The following is a 22,616-nucleotide window of genomic DNA, read 5'->3' as shown; positions in this document are numbered from 1 at the left end:
AAGCCTTGCCCTGTCCCCTGTCCCCTGTCCGGAGGAGTCAGGAGCACCCTGGGCCCTAGGTTCAAGTTGACTCTCCTGGTCAACAGGCGTGTGAGTGTGGCCTCAGCGGTGCCTGGCCTGGCGTCCCTGCCCCCGTGAAAACCCGGTCGAGGCCCGGACCTGGCAGGGAACTCCAGGCTCTGAGACTCAGCCACGGGCCCCAGAACCAGCCAGAATCCAGGCACGGGGCCCGGGTTTGGCCACGCTCACCCTGCTGGGCCCCGCCCTTTCACACCCACTCACACTTCTCCCGGCTCCCTTGTCCAGTGGACAGGGTCCCCGTTCCGCCAAAGGCAGGGCTCGGACAGCTTCTGCCACTTGTCCAGGAGTGGTATCAGCGCGGGAGTGTTTGCCCCCCCCCCCCCGCCCCGGGGACGGCCAGAACCCAGGAGGGACTGCGCCCGACGAGGACCCGGGTCACTCCGCCGTCCACTCACAGTCGGGGGAGAGGAAGTCACCCCTGCAGCTCACCCAGCTCCATCCGGTTTTCCCTCCCGCCCAGTGGTCTGGTGGTTGATGGTCCTGGCAACAGCTACTCCTGGCCCTCCACTCAGAACGAACACCAACCCTCCCAGGCACACCCCTGCACACACACGGGCAGATGCGCACTGGCAAAGCCACGTGCAAAAGTGTGCACTCTCTCTCACACTCCCACACCTGCACACACCCACACCCCACAGGCAGCTGCTCACCCGGTCGGTCGGGACGCACCTGGGAGGAGGGCCTCGGGAGCCGCCTTCCGGCCGCGCTGCCCTCGCCTGCAGAGAGAGCCGGCTTCCCCAGCAGCTCGTTGCTTCGAGTGTTAAAAAAATACACAACAACACAAAGTGACCCACGAGCATGAATTTCGGGTGCAGCAGGGTGGACCCATGCCTGAGCAGGACCTGAAAACCTCGAGAGCCTCCTGGGCGGAGCCCCTGCTTGGGCCGGGGCCCGGGCCGGGGCGGGCGGCCCACGGCTCCGGGCGGGCGCTTGCGGCTCCCCACGTCCTGGCTCCTGAATGAGCCTTTGTCAGCGTGGAGCCTGTTGGTTTTGGCTCCTCGCGGCTCCGGGTGGAACCAGGCCCAGGTCCCAGGGAAAGCCAACGGAGACCGCTCTTTTGAAGAAAAGATGTCGGAGGCCTGGAAGGGAGGCCCGTCTGAGCGCGGGCCGTCCACTCGCCCGCTAGAGACCCCGCTCAAGCGGCCCTGGCCCCCCTCCCGGTGGACTCGGCGTGCGCCCCGAGTGCCCGAGTGCTGGCCGTCCTCCCCGGTCAGGCCGGCCAGGAGCCCCTTGAGGTCATGGGCCAAGCCTCGTCTGGTTTCCTCGTTAGTTTCTAAACGGCCACACGTGCCCGGGTCACAGTCAAACAGCACGAAAGGGTAACCAGCAAAAAGTTAAGTGTCCGACCGAATCCCTGAAATCGGCTCCCCAAGGGGGAGTCTCGCGGCCACCTGGTTCTGGTGTGCCCTTCCCTGTGCCTGCCCCTCCCCCCCGTGCCCGTCCCTCCCCCTGTCAGACGTACAGATGCTGGCCGTACAGTGTGTCTTGCCCTTTGGGTCTCCCTCGCTTAACGCCTCTCGGGGGTCCTGCCCGTGGACCAGCACAGACGAAGGTGTGGGCTTCCGCCGCCCGCAGAGCTCCGCTGCCCGCCGGGGCCCAGCCATGCGGTGGGCAGCCCCCGGCCCCCCGCAGACAGCACCGCAGCTCAGCGCCCCTCTAACGAGGCCTTCCCGCCGCGCCCTCGTGGGCGAGCAGGCTCGGTCCGAGCCGTGCGGCCGTGGGGCAGGGGTGTGAATCATGAATGCGTCCACAGACGGGCGCCCACCGTTGTTTCTGCCCGTCCTTAGGCCCCGGGGCCGGCCCGGGGAGCAGGCCTGTCTCCCCGCCGGAGCTCTGGGCCCGGGGGGCGCACAGCCCCACTGTTCACAGTGCTGAGTGGCCGGGGGAGGAGCACACACAACAGGCCACCCACTGAGCGGACGCGACTGGGCCGTGAAAGGGAACCAGGTGTGGACTCACGCTGTGGCTCGCTGACCCTGGGGAGTTTGCGCCGAGGGAAAGAGGCCGGACACACAGGGCCCCACGTTTCCTTGTGTTTGCGTGAAGCGTCGCCGTGGCTGCGCGCAGTGCCGCTGGGTCGCATGCTCCAGCACGGCTGAGGTGGTGGGTGTGCTGAGCCGAGGAGGCCGCAGGTGCTGGCCATGACCGTGCCTTCATGCCGACCAGGTGGAGCACGCAGCCTGTCAGGGGCCCCAGGCTGCCTTTCCAGGTGGTTCCAGGCAGAGCTGGGCTGGGGCCGGCCTCCCTGCCTGCCGGGCCCTGTAGGAGCAGCGCCGGGCGAGCGTGGGCCCTCGGTGGGCAGCTTGCTGCCCCTCACACTCACTGGTGGCGTGCCCGCTCTCGCTGGGCGGGGGCGGGGGTAGGGGCCGGGGATGCTTTGCTCCTGGGAGTCTAGGAGCGGCGAAGGCGTGCCCCGTAGCACGCGGGAACCGTTGAACAAACCGGGAGGGGGCCCCACTGCGTGTGGGACTCGCCGAGACCGCCCCCGGAGTCCTCCGCTGCTGCTTCTGGAGACGGTGGTCTGGCTAGGAGGCAGGAGCCAACGCCACCCGGAGACCCACCGAGTCCCGAGTCCCGGGCCCAGCCCCAGCCCCAGCCCCACCCTCCCCTGTGCCTCGGCCCGCGAGGCAGTCCACGGGGTCCGCCGATGCACCTGTAACGGATGAAGAGGGATGGGACAGGAGGCGCGAAAGAACGGCAGCAAGACAAAGAGTTCTGATCAAGCTGCAAATTTTATTTCAAAACGGAGGGAGTTATATAGAGGAAGGCAGAAAGGGGAAGTAGCTTTGATTGGCGGCTTGGGGCGTGCTCTTAGCTGGGATTGGTTAAGGGACGCGTGATAGGCGCGTGATCAAGGCGCTGATTGGTTGGGCGTTCGCATGGCTTATGCATGATAGGCACGTGATCAAGGCGCTGATTTGTCGGGCGTTCGCATGGCTTATGCATGATAGGCGCATGATCAAGGCGCTGATAGGCGCGTGATCAAGGCACTGATTGGTCGGGCGTTCGCATGGCTTCTGACCGCAGACATCCTGTCTGTGCAGGTGCAATCCTTCTCCATGATTGCATCAGCCTGTTTCAGGCTTGTCCCGGCCCCCAACACCCCTGGTCTTAATTCCAGCTCCGGTCCGTGCGAGGCTTGCACGTGGACTTCCATTCCGCAGCAGTCTCTTGGCAGACCTGAAGAATTCAGTTGGCCTGATGTTCACCAGGAGTTTGGAGAGGGACCCGTGCTGTGCCGTGAACTTGCTGTTTCCGGTCCTGAACCTGTCTCCCGGGAATGCGGCATGGCGGGGTGGGCAGCTCCCAGGTGCCAGGCACTGCACTGGGACGGGTCAGACCTAGGCCTCGACCTCCCTGGTCCTGAGGGGAGGGCCCGAGGCGACCCCAGGGTCACTGGTCTGTTGGGGAAGGGCCAGGAGCTGCACCGGCATCGACGGGGGGGGGGGGGGGGGGGGGGGCAGGTTTGGGAGGTTAAGGTGGGAAGGAGTCCTCCATCTACCCGGGGGGAAGCCAGTGGTCTCAGAAAGTCCCGCGTGTGTTGCAGGTACACTTTGGAGAAGAAAGGTGCCATGACCCTGAGTCGGACGCAGAAGCGTCCCAGTTGGCCTCGGCCGGGCGACGGACTGAACCGGGGCGGGGCGGGCGGCAGAACCCCTCCACGGCGGCCCTTCCGCGGCCGTCCTCTGCGGGTGGCAGGCGCCGGCTCTGGATTCAGCCGCAGAGCAGCGGCCGTTTGTCCCGGGCTTCGGAGCGAAGAGGCTGTCAGTTTTAGAAGTGTGGGGTGTTTGTTTCCCTGTGGAGGAAATCCAGAAATGGGGACCGTTTTCTGCTTTGCTTTGTTTTGTCTGGAACTGCCTGCCTGTCTAGACCGCGGGCTGCGGAGAGGTCTCACAGAGGAGGGGAGAGGGTTGGCTTTGCGGAGCAGTGGGTCCTGCTGCGCCCTGGGGTGTCCTCCACTCCGCAGCCTGGTCGGAAGGCCCCCCCCACCCCCCACCGCCCCGGGCCCTCCAGGCTCCAGCCCTCCCCCCACCCCGGGGTGCTCCACCGCAGTGACAGGCGTGCTCTGCCCACCGCAGGGCCGCCGCAGGCCAGGCCGAGGGAGCGGCCTCTCCCTCCCTCCTGGGTTCATTTCAAGGCTCCTGCCCTCCAGGCCTTGGCTCAGGGTCACCTCCTCTGGAGAGCCTCCCCGACTGCTCGACTGCTCGGATGGGCCGGTCCGTCCCTCCACAGGCTCCCGGGGTCCCCCGCTCCCCTGTGCAGCGCTCCGTGGGTGGGTGGGCCATGTGCCTCAGGCAGGGGACCCCGCTGCCGCGTCCCTTGCGTCCCTCCCGTTCCTCCACGAGGGGCAGGCGGCTCTGCAGCTGCGTGGAGCTCAGGGCGGACCTTGGCTCAGGCCTTCGCTCACCGGCGTCGAGAGCCTGCACACGCGCCACCTTTTCCCTCCTGCGGAGAAGGAGGGCCCCGTGACCCGGGTGGCTCCCACCAGAGAGGGCTTTCCAGGCCAGGGGGCGTTAACAACTCAGGCCTTTGGGCAATAACCAGTCTAAATCATTAAGGTGGTTCTTTTTCATTCTTATTTACGTATTTGTATTTTTTAGAGAGGAAGGGAGGGAGAAAGGGACGGAGAGAAACATCCATGTGTGGTTGCCTCTCGTGCGCCCCCTACTGGTGACCTGGCCCACAACCCAGGCACGTGCCCTGACTGGGAATCGAACTGGCGACCCTCTGGTTCGCAGCCTGGCGCTCACTCCACTGAGCCACACCAGGCAGAGCTTGAGGTGATTCTTAATATGTTCATGTTGTGCTCTAGGGCCCACCCATTGTATGTGTGTATACACGTTTAATCCTTTTGAAACACTCTGGAGGTGATGGCACTGTTCTGATCTTACCCAGGAGGTGCGTGCCAGAGAAGCTGAGTGACCGCAAAAGCCCCGTTAGGAGGCACTCGTGCGGCAGGAACTCTGGAACGCGAGCTCAGCCGCTGGCTGTTGAGCTTCAACGAAAGCTGAGCCCTGTGGGCTTGGGTTCCCAGTGCCGCTGGGTGGGGGAGCGAAGGGGGGGAGGAAGGGGTGCGGCCAGTGTGACGCCCCGAACCCTTTTCGCCGAGGCTGCTGCTGTCTGTCTGCTCGCAGATCCCAAGAGGGTGCGCTGTGACATTTCCTCGGTGGCGGGAGGGGGTGGTCCCAGCCTCCTGGCCAGTGTGATCCCACGGTCCCCAGCCTGGCCCCAGCTGGGTCGGGAGGGCAGAGCCAGGAGGTGCTGCCAGGGCCGCAGCCAGGCCCTCCGCCGTGCGGCCCAGGTTGTCGGGTTCAGCTGAGGTTTACAGCACGGGCGCTGCCTTTGAAGACCTCAGCTGTCGTGCCCGTTGGCACGCCTCTGCCTGTCACTCGAGCTTTCTGAGTGGATTTGGAGGCGGCGAAGGGCTGTGGCCTGCAGCCAGGAGGACCTGGAGAACCGCGTTCGGCATGCACCAAAAATAGTGTCTTTTCCATCTCCAGCCGTCTGGAAAAGGGGAGCGCAGCGCCCGCTGCCCCTGGCACGGCCCTCGGAAAACCGGGCTGTCCGAAAAGGCCACGCCTCCGGGGAACGTTCCGGGCCTGTACCCTGCCTTTGCAGGGCCCTTGAGCTCACTGGCGCAGAAGTGCTGCCCGGGCCTCCGCCGTGCGCTGGGCGCTCAGGGCGAGCGCCGCCCCGGGGGGCCGCCCTCTGGAGGCTGCGGTCTGATGGAGGGAGGTGCAGGGACGGACGGTGCCGCCTGGGGGAGCGGGCTTCCAGGTGGGAGCAGCACCTGGGGGGCCGGTGCCTGCTCAGAGGAGGTGGTGCTCTAGGGGTGTCCCGAATGGGTGGCCAGGGGCACCGGCAGCTCCGTGAGGCCGGAGGACACGTGTGCAGAGGCCTGGGGGCGGGAGGAGGCCCCCTGGCGTCTGTGTCGCTAGGTGCCTGGCAGGGACTGGTGGTGAAGGAGGTGGGCCAGGCTGGGCCGGGCCGGGCGGAAGGAGCGTGGCTTTCATCCGTGGCCAGCAGATTGCTGCTTCCCCCGCCCCCAGCTTTATTGAGGTTGATTGACATACAGCATTGTCTAAGTTTAGGGGGTACGTGTGATTTTGTATATAAGTATGTCATGAAATGAACAGATTCCTTTTTAACTTTGAATTATTGAAAACTTCACAGCCGTGCATAAATGTGGGCAGAATAGGCTATCCTCACCCTGCAGCAGGGGTCAGCAGCTGGGGCCAGCCCCGCTCCTCTGACCCCTGACCTCCATGTCCCTTTGAAGGACTCCCAGCATGACCTGTCTACTCCATCAGGTCTCCCCCCTGGCTTGGAATGGACACGTCCAGAATTTGGGGGCCTGGGGTGACGGAGGGGCACTTTCCGATGCCCTTTCGTTTTCAGAGGAGCCGCTGAGTTTCTCTCTTTTTTTTTTTTTCTTTTTTGGCCTTGCAGTGGGAAGCTGGTGTCCCCAAAGTGGAAGAATTTCAAGGGCCTGAAGCTTCAGTGGAGGGACAAGATCCGGCTCAACAACGCCATCTGGCGGGCGTGGTACATCCAGTGTGAGTGCCCGTGCGCCCCGAGGCTCTGGGTGGGGGCCTGGGCTTCGGCGGGCCGCCTGCGGGGACGGGAAACCAAGCTGGTGGTGGCCCGTGTCAGGAGGGCGCCCACAGTCTGGGTCCTCTGCAGGGGGGGCGGGGGGGCGCAGCAGGGTGGTGGCTCTCAAAGCGCCGGGAGCAGTTCCCGTGTCCAGCAGGTCCAGGGAAACGCGGGCCGGGCCCGGGCCTCCCCAGGTGGTGGCTGCCGGTCGTGCGCCTGGGGCCTCGCGGGGGTTCAGCCGTCCTTTCCACGAGCCGGACCCCCGTTCTTCCCCACGCCCCGGTCCCGGGTTCTCCCTCTCAGCCTGGGCCCCTTCAGTTCTCCGAGACCTCGCTTTCTGAGGGGGAGAGAAGGGAAGGACACGTGGGAGGCCCCACTGGAGGGGGGGGTGTGGGTAGAGGGCAGGGGTCCTCCGGGGTCTCGTCACAGAGACGGTGCCCACCCCCCTCTGCCCCCAGATCTGGAGAAGCGCAGCAACCCCGTGTGCCACTTCGTGACCCCGCTGGACGGCTCCGTGGAGGTGGATGAGCACCGGCGGCCGGAGGTAGGCGGCGCGTGACCGTGACCCGGGGTGGCCAGGAAAGGAAGTCACTGTCACTCGGGGGAAGCAGCTCACTGAGGGCTGGGCCCCCCAGTGGTGGGAGACTGGGGGACCGGTGCTGGGGCCGGCTGAGCACCGCTGCTGCCTCCCAGAGCCTCAGGGAGGGAGGGGGGGCCGTCTCCCCCACTGAAGCGCAGCCTCCAGGCCCGTGCGCCCTGGGCCGGGAAGGCGAGGGCGTGGGGGATGGGGAAAGGGAAGCCGCACGGCAGCGCTTTTATGTTACTGTTTAAAGTGGGTCCCTGTGACCACACAGGCCTGGTGAGTGTCTGGGAGACACTCAGAAACCTTCCTCGTGGGCGGCTCCCGGAGTGAGGTTGGCGTGCGGGGGAGGGGAGGCGCCTTTCCTTGGCGCCCACCCGCATCGCTTTGACCTTGTTTGAGCGCGTCTGACTCGGTGGTAGAAGGGGGGACGTCAGCAGGGGCCGGGGCGTCTGGCACGAGACACGGAGCGAGTCCTTGAGTCAGGTCTGGGGGTGACACTGTGTCGCTCACTGTGAGGGTTCTTCACCACCGGAGATGCACGGCGCGGTGACGGGGGACTTGGGCTGTGGCCGGGGGCTGACAGCGGGGGGGGGGCCCCCTGAGGCCGTCCTGGACTCGGTGTCACCAGAGCACGTCAAGGGTGTCGTGGAGGCACGCAGGCCCTGCGTAGCGGTTCAGTGAGCGAGGTGCTCGTGGGAGTCAGTCCCTCCCCGCCCGACACCTCGGCGGTTGCGCGTCGTGGTCCTGGGGAGAAGTGGCAGGACTGGCTCCTGGAATCCTGGGCGCTGCCCCTGGGTCTCTGAGGGGCCCCGTCCCGTCCAGGCCCTCAGGGCCCCCCCGCTGGTGCCCCCGGGTCACCGCAGGTCACGGCGCGCGAGCGTCTTCAGTTCGGGGCTACTTGCAGCCCAGGCCAGGGCTCGCCCGTGTGGGAGGCTGTGGGCGCACAGTGGGGCTGTCCGCGCCGGGGCGCCCAGCATTGCCTGCCGGTCTGGCGTCGGACTCAGCTCCGTCCGGGGTGGCTGTGTGGGTCCTCACGGCACCCTTGCGCCCTGACCCGCGCCTGTCCCCCACTTGTCCCCCCAGGCCATCACCACGGAGGGGAAGTACTGGAAGAGCCGCATCGAGGTCGTGATCCGGGAGTACCACAAGTGGAGGACCTACTTCAAGAAGAGGGTACCTGCCCGGGCTCCAGGAAGCGCACCCTGGGGACATCCCCGTCGAGGGGAGGGACTGGGTTCTGAGTTCAGACCGCTGCTGGCCCTGTGGCTGCGGGTGGAGCCCGGTGCTGCAGCCACCGGGGGGTGGGGGGGGGCGGGCCTGCTCGGCCAGGAGTCCTCGGCCGGGCCCAGGGTGCCGGGGAGCCTGCCTCCCCGCAGGAAGACGCCCGGATGCCTGCGGAGTCCATGCACTTCAGGGAGGAGAGGCTGAGCATGGTGACCCCCTTGTCCCCCGTCTCCTTGCCTCCACAGTTGCAGCAGCACAAGGATGAGGACCTCTCCAGCCTGGCCCAGGTGAGGGAGTTGGGGCGCTGTGAGGGCCCTCCCGGGGACCCCCTGTGACCAGAAGCAGCAGTGACTGGGGAGCTGAGCAGTGAGCCCTGTGGCGGGGGCGGGGCACAGGCTGTCCCTGCAGCTGGAGGGGGGCCACCCCCTCATCACAGGAAGGACGCAGAGGGCTGAGGGGAAGGGTGGGCTCCCTGCTGGGTGGGCTGCAGGGGGTCCCTCCCGCAGTTCTCCACCCTCCCACCCCCCAGTGGCAGCCCCCGCCGTGGGGGCAGAAGGGGGAGGCGTGGCCCCGACTCGGCAGAGCCGGAACACCGAGGCCGCCAGCACCGCTTCCGTTTGCCTTCGCCCGTGTCGCTGCAGGATGACGACATGCTGTACTGGAGCAAACACGGGGATGGGTGGAAGACCCCCGTCCCGATGGAGGAGGACCCGCTGCTGGACACGGAGATGCTCATGTCGGAGTTCAGCGACACGCTCTTCTCCACACTGTCGTCACACCCGCCGGTGGCCTGGCCCAACCCCCGGGAGATAGGTAGCCCCTCCCCCACCCCCAACTTCCCGCACCCGGCCGGCTTCCTCCCTCATGGCCCCGGGACAGGCTTCCCAGGGCTCCCCTGAGCTGCTGCGGTCGCTGGCCTAGAGCAGGCAGCAGGGGAAGGCGTGACCGGCCTCGTGGACACCTGATGGCCGCGCACACGGAGCGGCCGTGCGCACTGGGCAGCTGTCCGCCCGTGGCGTCACCGGGAGAAGGCAGCAGGCGGTGGGTCTGAGTCAGCCTCACATTTCTGGCCCCGTCCCTCGGCCAGGTCACGGGGCCTGAGGCTCACTGTAAGGGGAATCAGAAGCATCCCCGGGCAGGGCCTCCCAGCTGGCCGCGTTCGGCTGCCCGGTCAGCTCCTTGGGGAAGCGCCCACAGGCCACGGATCTGGGCGGGAGGCGGGGCGGCCCCGCAGAGCTATTTACGGCCTCCTGGCAGCGTCTCTTCCTCCTGCTCAACTTACCTTCCTGGCGAAAACTCACATTCTTTCCTGCTTTCTGAGGGTGGAGAGCAGCCACGAACCCATGGGGAGGGGGGGTAGAAACCCCCGCCAGCTGCCCACACAGTTCTCCCTGGAAGGGTCTAGAATGTGAGCAGGTCTAGGAAGGTCCATGCCAGGCCCCTGGCGTGCCCCTACCGCTCCACGGTGAAGGCCGAGTGGCTCCTGTGCCCCCTCTGCCCCTCGCAGCGCACCTGGGGAACGCAGACATGATCCAGCCGGGGCTCATCCCGCTGCAGCCCAACCTGGACTTCATGGACACCTTCGAGCCTTTCCAGGGTGAGGGCGTGGGCTGGGGAGAGGCCTGTCGGAGTGTGCGAGGGTGGGGGGGGCCTGGAATCGTCCCCCCTGGGGCTGCATTCTGGTTTGGCTGTAGCCACAGGGCCTGGGAGGCCTCTCTGTTCCGGGACATGGTTCCTGGGGGCCGCTGGTCTCCTCCTCCCGGCCTCCAGAGCCTCTGGCTGCCCCGAGACCCTGAGCAGTTCCCCCTCTCGGCAGCAGGGGGCGCTGGCCGCACGGCTGCCTCCGGCGGCTCCCAGCAGTCAGAATGGCCCCTGAGCTCCCGCCTTTGTGAGAGGGGGTGGGGTGCCAGGGCCAGGCCTGTTTCAGAGCCACACTAGTGTGCGGCTCCCATGGGGGCGGCCGGGGGGGGGTGCTCTCTGGCCATGGCATTGCCCTGGATGAGGTGGGGGTCGTCGCCTGACTTGTGTGGGCTCTGACGCAAGGCCGAGGTGTGCGCACAGAGCTCAGAAGGACCCCCCCCATGCTGTCTTTCAGACCTCTTCTCCTCCAGCCGCTCCATCTTCGGCTCCATGCTGCCGGCGCCCGCCTCGGCCCCCGCCCCGGACCCCAGCAGCCCGCCTGCTCAGGTAGAGGGGGCTGGGGAGGGGCCCGGGGCCGGGCGGGAGACCTCTGCCACCAGGTCCACGCGGCCCTCAGCGGAGCGCCGGGGGGGCTGCGAGAGGCAGACCCGGACCCAAACCTGCCCAGCCCTCCTCGGGAGCACCCCAGAGGTGCGTGCGGCGGGGGCCGGCTCCGTAAACGCACGTGCCTGCCGGCAGCCGTTTCAGACGGGCCGGCAAACAGCAAAGACAGACGGGGTCACTCGTAAAGAGAAGCTCTGGGCCCTCCCTTCACCCGGCCGTGCACAGGGCAGGCGCCGCGGCTGCGGGGCGAGCGAGGCGGGCCCCGTGCCCTGGTGGGGCCCTCGGGCGGGCGCCTGGACCCTGCTGGCCACCAGTCACCTGGCCCACCTGCCCCTCGCCCCTCCCCCCTGGCTCCGGGGGAGCGGCTCCCGTCGAGAGTGAGACGGGCCCAAGCAGTCGCATCCTCACGGCGTTTCCCTTTGGGGAAGAGGCAACCTCCCCAGAAGCTGACACACGAGACTGTCCTGAGGGAACCCCCAGGAGCAGCTGCGAGCCAGGCTGCCTCTGCCCTGTAACTGAAGACGGCAGGGACTTTGGGGGACCCCGCTGGGCTCCAGAAACAGGATCCCCCGGGCTGCGGGCCAGCCGAGTGCAGGCCGTCGCCGTGTCTGAGGCCCGGGCCGGCACTCAGTCCCTGATGGAAACAAGACCCCGGGGGGACACGGAGCCGTCGCCCCCGGGTGGGCAGGAACGGGTGGGGCGCCCACCTCGGTCCCTGCGCCCCTCCCTCACTCCCTCCCCTTCCCCCCCTTCAGGAGAGCATCCTGCCCCCCGCCGCCCTCCCCACCGTGAGCCTCCCCGACAGCCTCATCGCGTCCCCCACCGCTGCCACCTCGCTGGACCCTGCGGACAGGCCGGGCTGCGAAGGCGCCTCCCAGCCCGGGGACCCCTTCCTGCCGCCTACAGACTTTGGGCCCCCCACGGCCCCGCCCGGGGCCCCGCAGCCTTTCCACCCCGTGTTCCCCGTGCCGGTGCTCGCGCCCAGCCCCGGCCCGCCGCCCGCCGCCCCTGCGGTGCCGCTGGTCCCCCCGCCTGCCACGGCCCTGAGCCCCCCGGCCCCACCCGCCTTCCTGCAGCCGCAGAAGTTTGCCGGAGCCGGCAAGCCCCCCGCTGTGGCCACCCACACGGCCTCCGCCACCCTGCCGCAGGGCGCCTCCGCCACCACCTTCAGCGCGAGCCAGGGCCTGGTCATCACCACGCACCACCCCACGCCCTCGGCGCCCGCCCACGGCCTGACGCTGTCCCCGCTCACCCAGCCGCCGGCCGTCCGGCCTCCCCAACCCCGTTTAACTTTTGCGCACCCCAAACCTGTGTCCTTGACTGGAGGGAGGTCCAAGCAGCCCCCCAAAATAGTGCCTGCTCCCAAACCGGAGCCCGTGTCCCTGGTCCTGAAGAACGCGTGCATCACCCAAGGTGAGTCGGCGGGGGGGCCCGTCCCCGAGGCTCGCACGTTTGTGACACACACACACGCGAGCGTTACGGTGTGAGGAGGGGCTGCGAAGTGCCGCCCGCGGTTGGCCCCGTGGGTGCTCCTCTCCCCGGCGCCGTTCTCTGCGAGCGGGTCTCGGCCCGGTGTGAGGCACCAAGGGGGCGGTACCGGAAAAGGCGCCGTGGTGGCTTGGTCTCCCGGTGGCCCGTGCCGAGGAAGGCTGTGTCCCGTGGCAGGCAGAGGGCCGGGGGTCCCCGCAGCCGGGCCGCCCAGGCTCCATGCCGCGTCGGGAGTGGGCCCCGAGGCCCCACGGCCTCCCCATCGCCGCCCCCTTGTTCTGGCAGCTGCCTTCTCGGGACCGCCGCCCACGGTGATCATGACAGGCCCTCTGAAGCGGGAAGGGATGCTGGCCTCCACCGTGCCCCCGTCCAACGTGGTCATCACGCCTGCGCCCATCGCCCGGGTGAGGGCCTGGCCGGGCCACGGCCTCCTTACGCCCGCACTGCGGCCCCCGCTCTCGCGTGGCTCTTGTGCAGCGTGACTGCGCTCAGGAGTCACCCCTGTCTCCGTGTGTCGCCCCAGGCTCCTGGAGTCGCTGAGTTCCACGGCGGCATCCTGGTGACGGACCTGGGCCACGCCGCCAGCAGCCAGCCCGCCCCCGTCTCCCGGCTCTTCTCCCCTGGCTCCGGGCCGGACGCCCTGGTGAAGGGCGAGCAGGCCCCACTGCGTGGTGGCAGTCCCCAGGTCCCGGTCCCCGCTGCGGTGTCTGGTGAGTGTCCCTGCGGCGGGGGCGGCGGGGACTCTGTGAGCCGGCCCACCCCCGGACTGGGGAGGCCACCCATGGGGTGGCCCCGGATGGAGCCCGGGGTGGCAGGCGAGCAGCCAGGACTCCCGTGCCCGCCGCTGGCCCAGGCTGGGGAAGCGCCTGGCACAGGGCAGGTGGGCTGCCGCGTGGGGCTAGCGAGCGTGGGAACCCCTCCTGCGACCTCCCCGGAGGCCTGGCCCCCAGCAGCCAGCCCCGACCCAGAGAGCCCCGGGGTCACTGCAGCCCCAGGCGCCGCCCCGCCTGTCTCTGCATCAGCGGTCACCCCGACGGCCACCTGGCACTGTCGTCTCAGCCCGTCGCCAGTGGGGGCCTCTCGTCGAGGAGACAGTCACAGTCAGGGCGGCCCGGGCTCTGCCCGGTAGCCCAGTGACCCCTGAGGAGTCCAGGGGTCGGGGGCGCCGTGGCGTGTTAAGGACCAGAACAGAGGGCCCACGAGTGCCTCACAGACCCTGTGCAGACCCCTGGGCGGCTCTGGAGGAGGCTGTTGGGGGGACCCTTCCCAGGGCTCTCCCAAGCCCCCGGAGACCCGAGCCTGAGGGGGTGGGTCTCCGCTCCCTCAGGCCGGGATGGCGGGAGCTCAGGGCAGGCCTCGCCGTGCGCGTCAGAGCACAGCCCTAGCCCCCAGTCCCCCCAGAACAACTGCTCAGGGAAGTGCTCTGTGGACCCCAAGAACTCGACCGTGCTGAAGGTAGCGTGCGCCTCTGTCGGTCTCGCGGCCCCGGGGAGGGTGGGGGACGAGGCTCCGGGGGCCACTGGGACCCTGGGATCAGCCGCGTCCCTCACTAGGGACACCCGGGCTGGGCTGGCCTCTGACGCGTGGACAGCGCTGCTTTAATTCTGAGATGTAGCCCGCTCCCCCGGCCTGGGGAGGCAGCAGCGGCCCCCGTGAGGGGGCGGCGGGCAGCCGGGGCGCGCCCAGTCGGCGTCTGTTCCCCGCCGGGAGTTTCGGTGCCATCTCCACGCCGCAGGGAAGGTTTCCCAGGGCCTCCTGTCCCCTCCCGGCTGCCGTGGGGACCGTTCGGCTTCCTGTCACCCCTCCCCTTGGCTCTGGCCATGGCCCTGGCCTGCCCTCCCCCCGCCCCCGGCAGTCAGCAGCAGGTGGGGAGGGCGGGCAGGGCAGGGGCACGGGGCACCCGCCCTGCGGTCTGGCCCGGTCACAGCGGCGGTCGACCCCCAGAGCCGGCAGATGAAGCACATCTCGGCCGAGCAGAAGCGGCGCTTCAACATCAAGATGGGGTTCAACACCCTCAATGGCCTCATCTCCAACAACTCCAAGCTGGTGAGCTGCCTGCGGGCCGGGGCGGGCAGCACCGACGGGCCAGCCGGGCGCCACGCTGACCCCCCTGCCCCCCGCCCACAGACCAGCCACGCCATCACGCTGCAGAAGACGGTGGAGTACATCACCAAGCTGCAGCAGGAGCGCGGCCAGATGCAGGAGGAGGCGCGGCGGCTGCGGGACGAGGTCGAGGCCCTCAACGCCACCATCATGTGAGGCGGGCGCCTGGGGGCGCGGGCGGCACCTCTCTGCAGCGGCCCTGGGGGGCTGTCTGTCGTCCCCTCCTTCCCACACCATCTCCGGGGCCCCCGTGTGTCACCAGCGGCCCCGAGCGAGCGTCCCCCGACTCTCCCTGTCCCTCCAGCTCCTGCCAGCAGCTGCTGCCGGCCACAGGGGTCCCCGTCGCCCGGCGCCAGTGCGACCACATGACAGGCATGTTCGACGAGTACGTGAAGAGCCGGACCCTGCAGAACTGGAAGTTCTGGATTGTATCTTTGGATGCCCTTTGCCCACCCCACCCCACCCCAGGCCAGCACCCCAGACGGCCACACGCCGGTCCCTTAGAGAGAGTCCCTGTGAGGGGCTGTCGCTGAGTTCGTGGAGACAGCGAGGCCGGTTTTCCACTCGCGAGACGGGGCCCTGGGCCGCCGTGCGCTCTGGGGCTGGCATTGGCTCGGGGATGCTCAGGAGGCAGAACGGGCCGGCAGCGCGCTCTGGGTCCTCGCGAGGGAGGGCAGTGCCAGAGCCGCTTGCAGGAGGGGCGTCCAGTCAGGCACATCCCAGCTCCCTGCACGCCCTTGGGACACATTGGACTGTCGTCCGATGGGGGGGGGGGGCAGGGTGAGTGCCGTCCTGGGACGGACAGATGGGAAGCCGGGGCTCCCAAACCCAGGGGCACAGCCTGAGCCCGCGCCGAGGCCCCGACCGCCCGCCGCCACGAGGCGCGTGCGCCTGTGTGCTGGCCCTGCCTCGGGGCCCAGGCCTCCCTCCCAGGCCTCGCCTCTCCCCGCCCAGCCACCGTTGCCTCGGAGCGGGCAGCCTCACTCGGCCTGGCGTGCGGACGGCCCCGACACGCGGTAGTCGGGGTCCTCCAGCCTCCGGGCGGCGCAGAGGTGGTGCGGGGGGTGAACTAGGCGAGCCCCTTGATGCTCCCTCCTGAGGTGGGCTCTGTGCCGCAGCAGCGCTTCCCCAGCGAGAGCTTTCAGGACACGCCACGCCCGAGGCTCGGGCCCCTGCTCCCTCCGACGGCCAGTGAGAGCCGGCCCGCAGCCAGCACGGCGGGAGCCGTCCGTGCAACCCAACCGAAGATGTGCCCTTCTTTTTTATCTTTTGGTCAGAGAGTCAAAAAAAGTACATTTTTTTTTGTTGTGCCGCAGAATTTTAGTGATCACGTGCCGCTCGGGGAAAACGCTGGGAAATCGCTGCTGGGTGGGCTTGTCCGGATGTGGGCTGGTGTCAGAGTTCCGGCACGCTCCAGGCGAGGCCGTGGTGCTCTGGGGGTGCGGCGTGTTCGAGGCACGCTTGCCCGACTGGGCTGACCAGGGCGTCACCACCCGGCATCGGCCGAGGGTGCTGGCTCTGGGGCCCGTCCCTGCCTCCAGCCGGCCCGGCAGCCAAGCGGGGTTAGGCAGACGCCGTAGGCGAGTGCAGGACACACTCTGCACGTCCAGGTTTCTGTCTCCCGACTGGAAGTCGGCCACAGGCCGTGCTCCTCGCTTCCTTTTCCCTTAACCCACGGGCCGTGCAGTTCAGCATCATCATCAAGCCGCTGTTTGAGTCCTTCAAGGGGGCGGTGTCCACCAGCAGCCTGGAGGAGCTGCAGCGGACCGTGCTGTCCTGGCTGGACCGGCACTGCGCCCTGCCCGTCCTCAGGCCGAGTGAGTGCGGTGCCGTGCGCGGGTGGGGGGTTCTGGGGGGAGGCGGTCACCCTCCGTGCCAGCGCCCCCAGGCTGATCCCCGCCCTGCCTTCCAGCCGTGCTGAGCACCCTGCGCCATCTGAGCACCACCACCTCCATCCTGACGGACCCGTCCCAGCTGCCCGAGCAGGCCGCACAGGCCGTCACCAGGATCGGCCAGAGGCCCGGGGAGTCTTAGCCGCGCTGGGGCGGTGCGTGCGCACAGGACGCCGCGGAGACCTCCCTGCCTATGGAGCGGAGGCTGACCCCGCGCCTCTCCGGATGCACAGCCTCGGGGCTGCCCTCCGACGCCGCCGGCCCAGCCGGCCGCAGGCGGCACGCTCAGGTCTGAAGCAGGTTCGGGTCCTGCCGGCAGCAGTAGCCCGTCCTCGGAGCCCCGTGCTGTAATCTGCCCCTCGGCGACCTCGGTCAACAGCCTCCCCTGCCCGCGGGGCGGCCGGACGGAGGAGGCCGCCGCGGTTCCAGCCCCGCCCGCCGGGCCACGCCCACCGCTGGAGTTGGAGAACCCAGGCCCTTCCGGGTCTGCCCGGTCCTGGGCCGGTCTGCTCGCAGTGACACTGCCCGGCTCCGCGCCGCCCCCCGGCGGCTGGAAGGCCTCTCCCCCTTTCTCCAACTCCGACCTTGTGACGGACTTGGACAGCAGCTGGGCTTGCGCCCCGCCAGCTGCCACGAGACCCTCAGGGCTCCCGCGTGCGAGGGCGGAGGGTGCGCGAGGGCACGTGGGCGAGAAGGGAGCGCACACCGAGCGGAGCTTGCCGCGGCCCCGGCCGGAACCTCCCGGGCACCCCGTCTGCTCTGGTTCGGCCTCCCAGGCGCCAGCCCACGGCGGGGCCCCGCCGCCCTTGCCCTCTGCCGAGCCAGCAGCGGCCGGACGCGCACGCGGGCCCTTCGGGTGCGGCGTTCAGAGGACGGGCCCCGCGGTGCTGCCGCCGGCCGCTCGCCCTTCAGCGCCCGCTCACCCGCCAGCCCCGCACCGGTTCTTGGACCAAAGACCACCCCGTCCTGTGTTCGCAGGAAGACGCTGAGTGTCCACGGGCGGAGCTCCGAGGGGGCCGGCCTCCGCTGTCCCTCGGCATCGCCCGGTCAGACAGGAATGCACTGGGCTCAGAGTTGAGCAGGCAGAGGACACCTGGGGCGCCACGGTGTCCGGTGCGGGGACCGCAGCGGGTGGGCGGAGGGAGACACAGCACGGGGGTTTCTCCGGCAGGTCCTCCCGGTCGTGCGGGAGGAGCCGCGGGGAAGGGCGCTCCCCACTCAGGAAGCCCGGCTCGCCTCCCTGTGAAGGACGTGCTTTGTTGTCCTGCTGTGAAGCTGAGAGAGCCGGCTGGCCCTCCTCGACCCCCGCAGCCAGAGGAGGGGACTGTGGTGCCCGGTGGGCTTCCAGGGGCCTGGGAGCCGTGTGAGGGGGACCACAGCTACCTCCTCAAGTTCCAGTGCGTTTGGAGGCCCCCCTGGTTCCTGGAGGCCCACAGACGGTGCTCGGGGAACCGCCTGGCCACCCTAGCCGTGGGGGTCCTCTCCCGGCTGCCGTCCACGCTGCCACCTCGGCCGAGGGCCACCGCCCGTCACCTGTCCCGGCCTGTGCCCCGAGCTCACACGGGAGCCGCACGCGGCACCCTCGCCTCCCCAGAAATCGTGTTTACAGGCCTTCCCGGCAGGCTGGGCTGGGCTTTCACGGCCCCTGGGATGCGGCAGGAGAGCCGTCGCTGCCCCCAGGGTCACGCGAAGTCCCCTTCCGAAGGGGAAGACCGAGAGCCCCCCAGGGCCACAGGGGAGCAGGCAGACGCGGCCGCGAGGGCCCCTCCGCAGACCCCGTGCCTTCCGAGACCCCGCCGGCGGCCGCTGCCTCCCGCCGCTCGCCGGGCGTCGGCGTTTTCAGAGCTCCGTGGAATGTAGACCCGGCCTCCTCTCCGGCCTACCTCTCCCCTCCCCCTGGTGTGGCGTCAGACCCCGTCTCCCTGCGTGTTTGAGGCTGTCGGCTGCGTGCGATGTGAATGTGTGTGTGTGTGTGTGTGTCCATGTCCGTCCATCGTCTGTCCGTGCGCTCGTCTCCGTCTCGAGGTGTTTGCTCGAGCCCCTTCTCTCGGTGCTCCTGCTCACGCGGCTCCGGGGCCGCGTCCCGCCGTCCCGCGCGCCCGTCCCGGGTCCTGCCTGACGGGTCTGGCCGGCCGGCCCCCAGGGCCTCCGGCCTCCGGCGGACGCTGACCGTGGGCTGCCGTTTGTTTACACTGCTTTTCACGCCCACCCCTGCCCCTGCTCCCTGTGGAAGTGCTGACACGCTGATAATGCGGAAACCAGACCGAAAACGAGAAGAGAGGCCGCTGTCTGGCGCGTAAATCTTTGCGAGCATTTCTGTGAAATCTCTCTGTGCCATCAGCCCCCCCGCGCGCGGCGGCTGGCGCTTTCACAATGAGTGGGGACGCGGCGGGGCCACCCTGGGGCTTTCTGAAAAGTGAAAGGCCCGTCCCTCCCGTCTCTCGGGCGGGCGATGCCCCGGCTGTCGCCCCCTCGGGAGCAGCCCGGCCCTGGGGCAGGCTGGCAGCCCAGTGGAGGCATTTGCCACTGGTGGGGAAGGAGTGTCCGTGGAAGGAGCACGCGCTGGCGGGAGGACGGGAGGAGGGGCGGGGCCCAGGGCGGCCGGAGCCGCTGTGGGAGGTGGGGGAGGTCAGTGGTTGCCGGTGTGTCCTTGGGCACCTGACTTTCTAAGTTTCCTGTCCTTGTGACCTGACCCCACTTCCCCTCTGTGGAGGTCAGGCCTGAAGGTTTGGTTTTGCTTTGCTGTGGCCATAGAAACATCAGCTTTGATTCACAGGGGGACGTGGGGCCTGGGGTGGTATCAGCCCTTTGTCCTGCCCCTGGGGAGGGGGTGTGGTGGTGAGTGACATCCTCTCCCGACCCTGGTACCCAGGAAGGGCCACGCACCCCTGTGTCCCTTCGTGCTAGTCCCAGGTGGGCGGCCGAGGTTCAGGCCTTTCATCTTGCCGGCTCCTGGCGGGCGGGCCCAGCCCGTTGCCTCGGCACCCCGCCCACTGTCCACAGCCCCTCCCCCTCTGGGGGACCCCTGGTCCCCTGGAGGTCTTTGTCCTGCTGTCTGGGGACCAGTGGGGCCGCACTCTCTCCGGAGAGAGGATTGCCTTTCCCTGGAGGCGCGCTGCTTCCCGTACGCCCCACGGTAGGTGCAGCCCCTGCCTCTGGCTCCTTAGACTTGCCTTTGCAAAGGGCCCCTCCGCCGGAGCCCGGTGGGGGTGGGAGTCAGGAGAGCCCTGGGGTGGCGGGTGGGGGGTGAGGGATGCCAGCTGGGTGTGGGCTGGGCGCCCTGATGCCTCCCACGTTAAAGATGTTCCCCATGTCCGACCCTGGGGCAGGGAGGGGCGGGGAGCGCGAGGCCAGAGGAGCTCAGAAGCGCACACTCGGAGGGGCTCCGGGGGCACCCCGAGGTCCTCCGCACGGGTCAGGAGCCCCTTCTCTTTCCCTTCTGAGGACAAGGCACCCCCGGCTCGCCGCCCGGGGCTGCTTCTCTGTCCTGGCTCGTGGGAGTCAGCCTTGGAGACCGAAAAGGGAGCTTCTTTTTATACTGGTTTTTGGCTTTGCCTGTGTGTGTGTGTGTGTGTGTGCTTGCACAAGCCAGCGTGTGAGTGCGTGTGCATGTGTGCGTGTACTTATTGGCATTTTATTTTTGTGAAATTCCTTTCCAATCATGTAGCAAAATGCACCTGCGTCTCCCAGTTCAACCCTCGGTGCCGTAGTCGACCGTGGGTGTCGCCGATTTGAAGAACTCTCTTCTGCGTTTCTGAGCAGAGGCTGCTGCTCCGAGGGGGGGGGGGCGGGCTGGGAGACGCTGACATTTCATGCATTTCCCTGGAGTTTACGCCCCGCAGGTGGACGGTCTGAGGGCTCCCCGAGACACGGGGCCGGGCTGGGTGCCCGCCACACCACCGCCGACCCTCACGGCCTGGAAAGGCGGCTGCTGCTGCTCGCCTCACTGCCACCCAAGGCCGATGCACCCCGTTCCGCCCCTTCTTCGGGTTTCGGTTCAGGGTGTGAGCTCGGCCACGCTGCCCGGGCCCCTTCAGGAGACACGCTGCCTGGGACCCGAGAACCGGAGCCCAGGGGTCACACCCCCGGGGCAGGCCCTCCGCCCCGCCGCCGAGAAGCACGTCGCCACCAGCTGTACTCAACACTACAATGCAGTTCGAAAACTATATTTGCATCTGAGACAATAAAAATCCATATTTTGTTTTTTTTGGAAAAGCCCTGTGGTGTGTGGTCTTCCGTGCCACCCTGCTGTCGTGCTGGAGGGCGGGGGGAGCAGCGAAAGGAGACCAGGACAGAGCGGTGGTGCCCGTGCTGCCCCCGAGCTGCAAGCCTCGGGTTTGCAAGCCTGGGCTGGAGGCGTTGGGGTGGAGGTGGGGTGGAGGTGGGCCCTGAGGCGGGCGGTGGGTCCTGGGGGTTCGTCCCAGGAAGACGGTAGTCCCCAAGAGAGGCCTCCGCCCCCAAAGGGCCAGGGACCCACATGGGACAGATTCCACCCGTGCGTGACCTGGCCAGGCGGTCAGAGCTCAGCAGAGCCGGTGCACACTGCCTGTCTCCGCTCCCCTGCGACGCAGGCGGACGGCACCGCAGCGCCGCACCCAGAAAGGGGGAGGTCAGCACCCGCGTGGCCACACTGGCCCTGGGCTGGACAGGTCCTTTTGGTGGCCCCAGGCGGGCCGTGGCCTCCCTGCCACCCACCCCATGAGCCCAATCCCCCTGGACAGAAAATGCCCAGAAGTTGACCAGCGGATAAGTCTCTTGTGCTGAGAAGATGCTGATGATCTTGATGTAGAAGCTCCTCCTTCCCATACCCTCTCTGTACCCCACTCCCCAGCCCAGCTCCCGAGCCCCAGGGCGGGTTGACGCGCAAGGCGAGCCCCGCAGACGCTGGCCCCCCGAATGGAGCTGCGGCCTGCTGTACCACCCGCCAGACAGACCTGTGTCCCCACCGAAACTTGTCTGGGGTCGAGCCCCACGCCTCCCCCGAGGGAAACGGCTCACGGCACAAAACAAAGGCTGGGCCTAGCCGGGGCGAGGGGTGGTGCGTGCGCACCCTCTGGCCAGCAGGATGGGTGCCCTGCCCCCGGTTGGGTTCCGTGTTGCGAGGGCGGGCACGGGTCACAGCGTGAGGCGGTGGTGGAGTCAGACAGGCGGGCGTGGGGGGTGGTCAGGGTCCGGGGAGGAGGAGGCACAGGAGCCGTCCCGCCCCTCTCGGGCACCCCTCGGCTGGTGGCTGTGGTGGGGTTCCCGCCGGCGGAGGAAGAAGAAACCACCCAGGCGAGGTGTGACACGTCGGAGTGGAAAGGCTGAGGGGTCCTCTTCCACCTTGTTTTCCTCTCTCCGTGCCCCCAGCCTGAACGAGACCCTCACGTCCTCCGTCCCCCACACCAGGCCCCTGCCCGGTGTGCCTTCTCAACGTCTTCCAGGGACACTGACCTCCCTGCCGTCCTGCCACGATTACCCCAGCCCCACGTCACCCTCGTCACCCACCGCGTGCCCATGAGGGTGCACCTCACGGCCTCCCGGTGAGTGTGGGCTGGGGAGAGCCCACCACGCGTCCTGTCTCCCCGCCCACCTCGCCCCGGAGTGCAGGGGTGGGACCCCGGTCAGACCCTCAGGCATCGGGGTGTGAGGGGGCAAGCTAACACGGGTGTCCAACGAGGTTTCAAGGTCGCTCCTACGATGACATAATGTAAGTACAAAGTCAACTTTCGTAAAATTCAGTTGTTAGGTTTAGAGTGGGTGAGGAATTCTCCACGTGGCATCCGAAAGCACCTCATCCGGATGTGGACCGGGCTCTGCAGGGCCAAGGCGCACTCTGGCGCCTCCGGCCGGCACGCACAGGGTCTGCACTTAGCCTCTCTGGGCTGGTGTGGTCGTGCCCGTCCTGGATTTCGATGAGCGCGCTTTATCTTTTCATTTCGGAAAACCGCAGCGTGCACAGAGGTAGAGCCCTATCGTGAGCCTCTGTATGCAGCGTGCATTTTATCGGTGATAACGGAGGGCCGGATCTGCCTCGCAGGCACCGCGCCCCTGCCCCCGCGCGCGGGCAAACCCAGGCCCCTCCGTGTGGATCGTGAGCAGCGCCGTGGTTTCAGCTCCGCTCCCCGAGTCGCACACGTACTGCCGCTGCGGCACTCAGAGGGTCGGGGACGGCTCCTGCAAAGCCGCAGAGTGACAGTTCACGAGAACTCTGGGGAAGTGGGGTGTTCTGATTGATCAGATGTTCTGTGTCAGCGAGTTGTTGGCTCAAAAACCCATCATGTCTTAAAAAGGGGAAAAGCTTCGAGATAAGCGTCTGCTTCCTGCCTCAGCCGCCCCCCTAATATCCTCGCGATCTCGTCTTGACTGATTTTCGCTCCTGGGGAAGCGGCCCAGGGGCCCGCGTTTCCATGAACAACTCTGCGGCG

At 68.1% G+C, this 22,616-nt stretch overlaps 1 protein-coding gene across 5 annotated transcripts in view; it reads left to right on the top strand.

Moving 5' to 3' along the window:
* LOC114509516 (MLX interacting protein) overlaps positions 1–22,616 on the top strand; it is a 51,063-nt gene that overhangs the window by 22,983 nt on the left and 5,464 nt on the right. The window contains exons 2-18 of one of the 5 annotated variants that reach the window (XM_036013825.1): positions 6,532–6,638; positions 7,134–7,219; positions 8,342–8,431; positions 8,728–8,769; positions 9,124–9,295; positions 9,990–10,079; positions 10,578–10,669; positions 11,482–12,139; positions 12,500–12,618; positions 12,738–12,919; positions 13,310–13,314; positions 13,542–13,669; positions 14,159–14,260; positions 14,342–14,469; positions 14,622–14,745; positions 16,005–16,134; positions 16,230–16,657. In XM_036013825.1, coding sequence (XP_035869718.1) covers positions 6,532–6,638; positions 7,134–7,219; positions 8,342–8,431; positions 8,728–8,769; positions 9,124–9,295; positions 9,990–10,079; positions 10,578–10,669; positions 11,482–12,139; positions 12,500–12,618; positions 12,738–12,919; positions 13,310–13,314; positions 13,542–13,669; positions 14,159–14,260; positions 14,342–14,469; positions 14,622–14,745; positions 16,005–16,134; positions 16,230–16,351 — 2,377 coding nt within the window. In that variant the 3' untranslated portion in view covers positions 16,352–16,657. Of the gene's footprint in view, positions 1–6,531; positions 6,639–7,133; positions 7,220–8,341; positions 8,432–8,727; positions 8,770–9,123; positions 9,296–9,989; positions 10,080–10,577; positions 10,670–11,481; positions 12,140–12,499; positions 12,619–12,737; positions 12,925–13,309; positions 13,315–13,541; positions 13,670–14,158; positions 14,261–14,341; positions 14,470–14,621; positions 14,746–16,004; positions 16,135–16,229; positions 16,658–22,616 lie in introns of those variants that run through there. The other 4 variants (XM_036013827.1, XM_036013824.1, XM_036013826.1 and 1 more) reach the window with 4 other exon arrangements.

This window comes from Phyllostomus discolor, chromosome 13, assembly GCF_004126475.2.
Source record: "Phyllostomus discolor isolate MPI-MPIP mPhyDis1 chromosome 13, mPhyDis1.pri.v3, whole genome shotgun sequence".
Lineage (NCBI taxonomy): Eukaryota > Metazoa > Chordata > Mammalia > Chiroptera > Phyllostomidae > Phyllostomus > Phyllostomus discolor.
The sequence above is the reverse complement of the archived record's forward strand: the minus strand, read 5'-3'. Positions and strand labels throughout refer to the sequence as shown.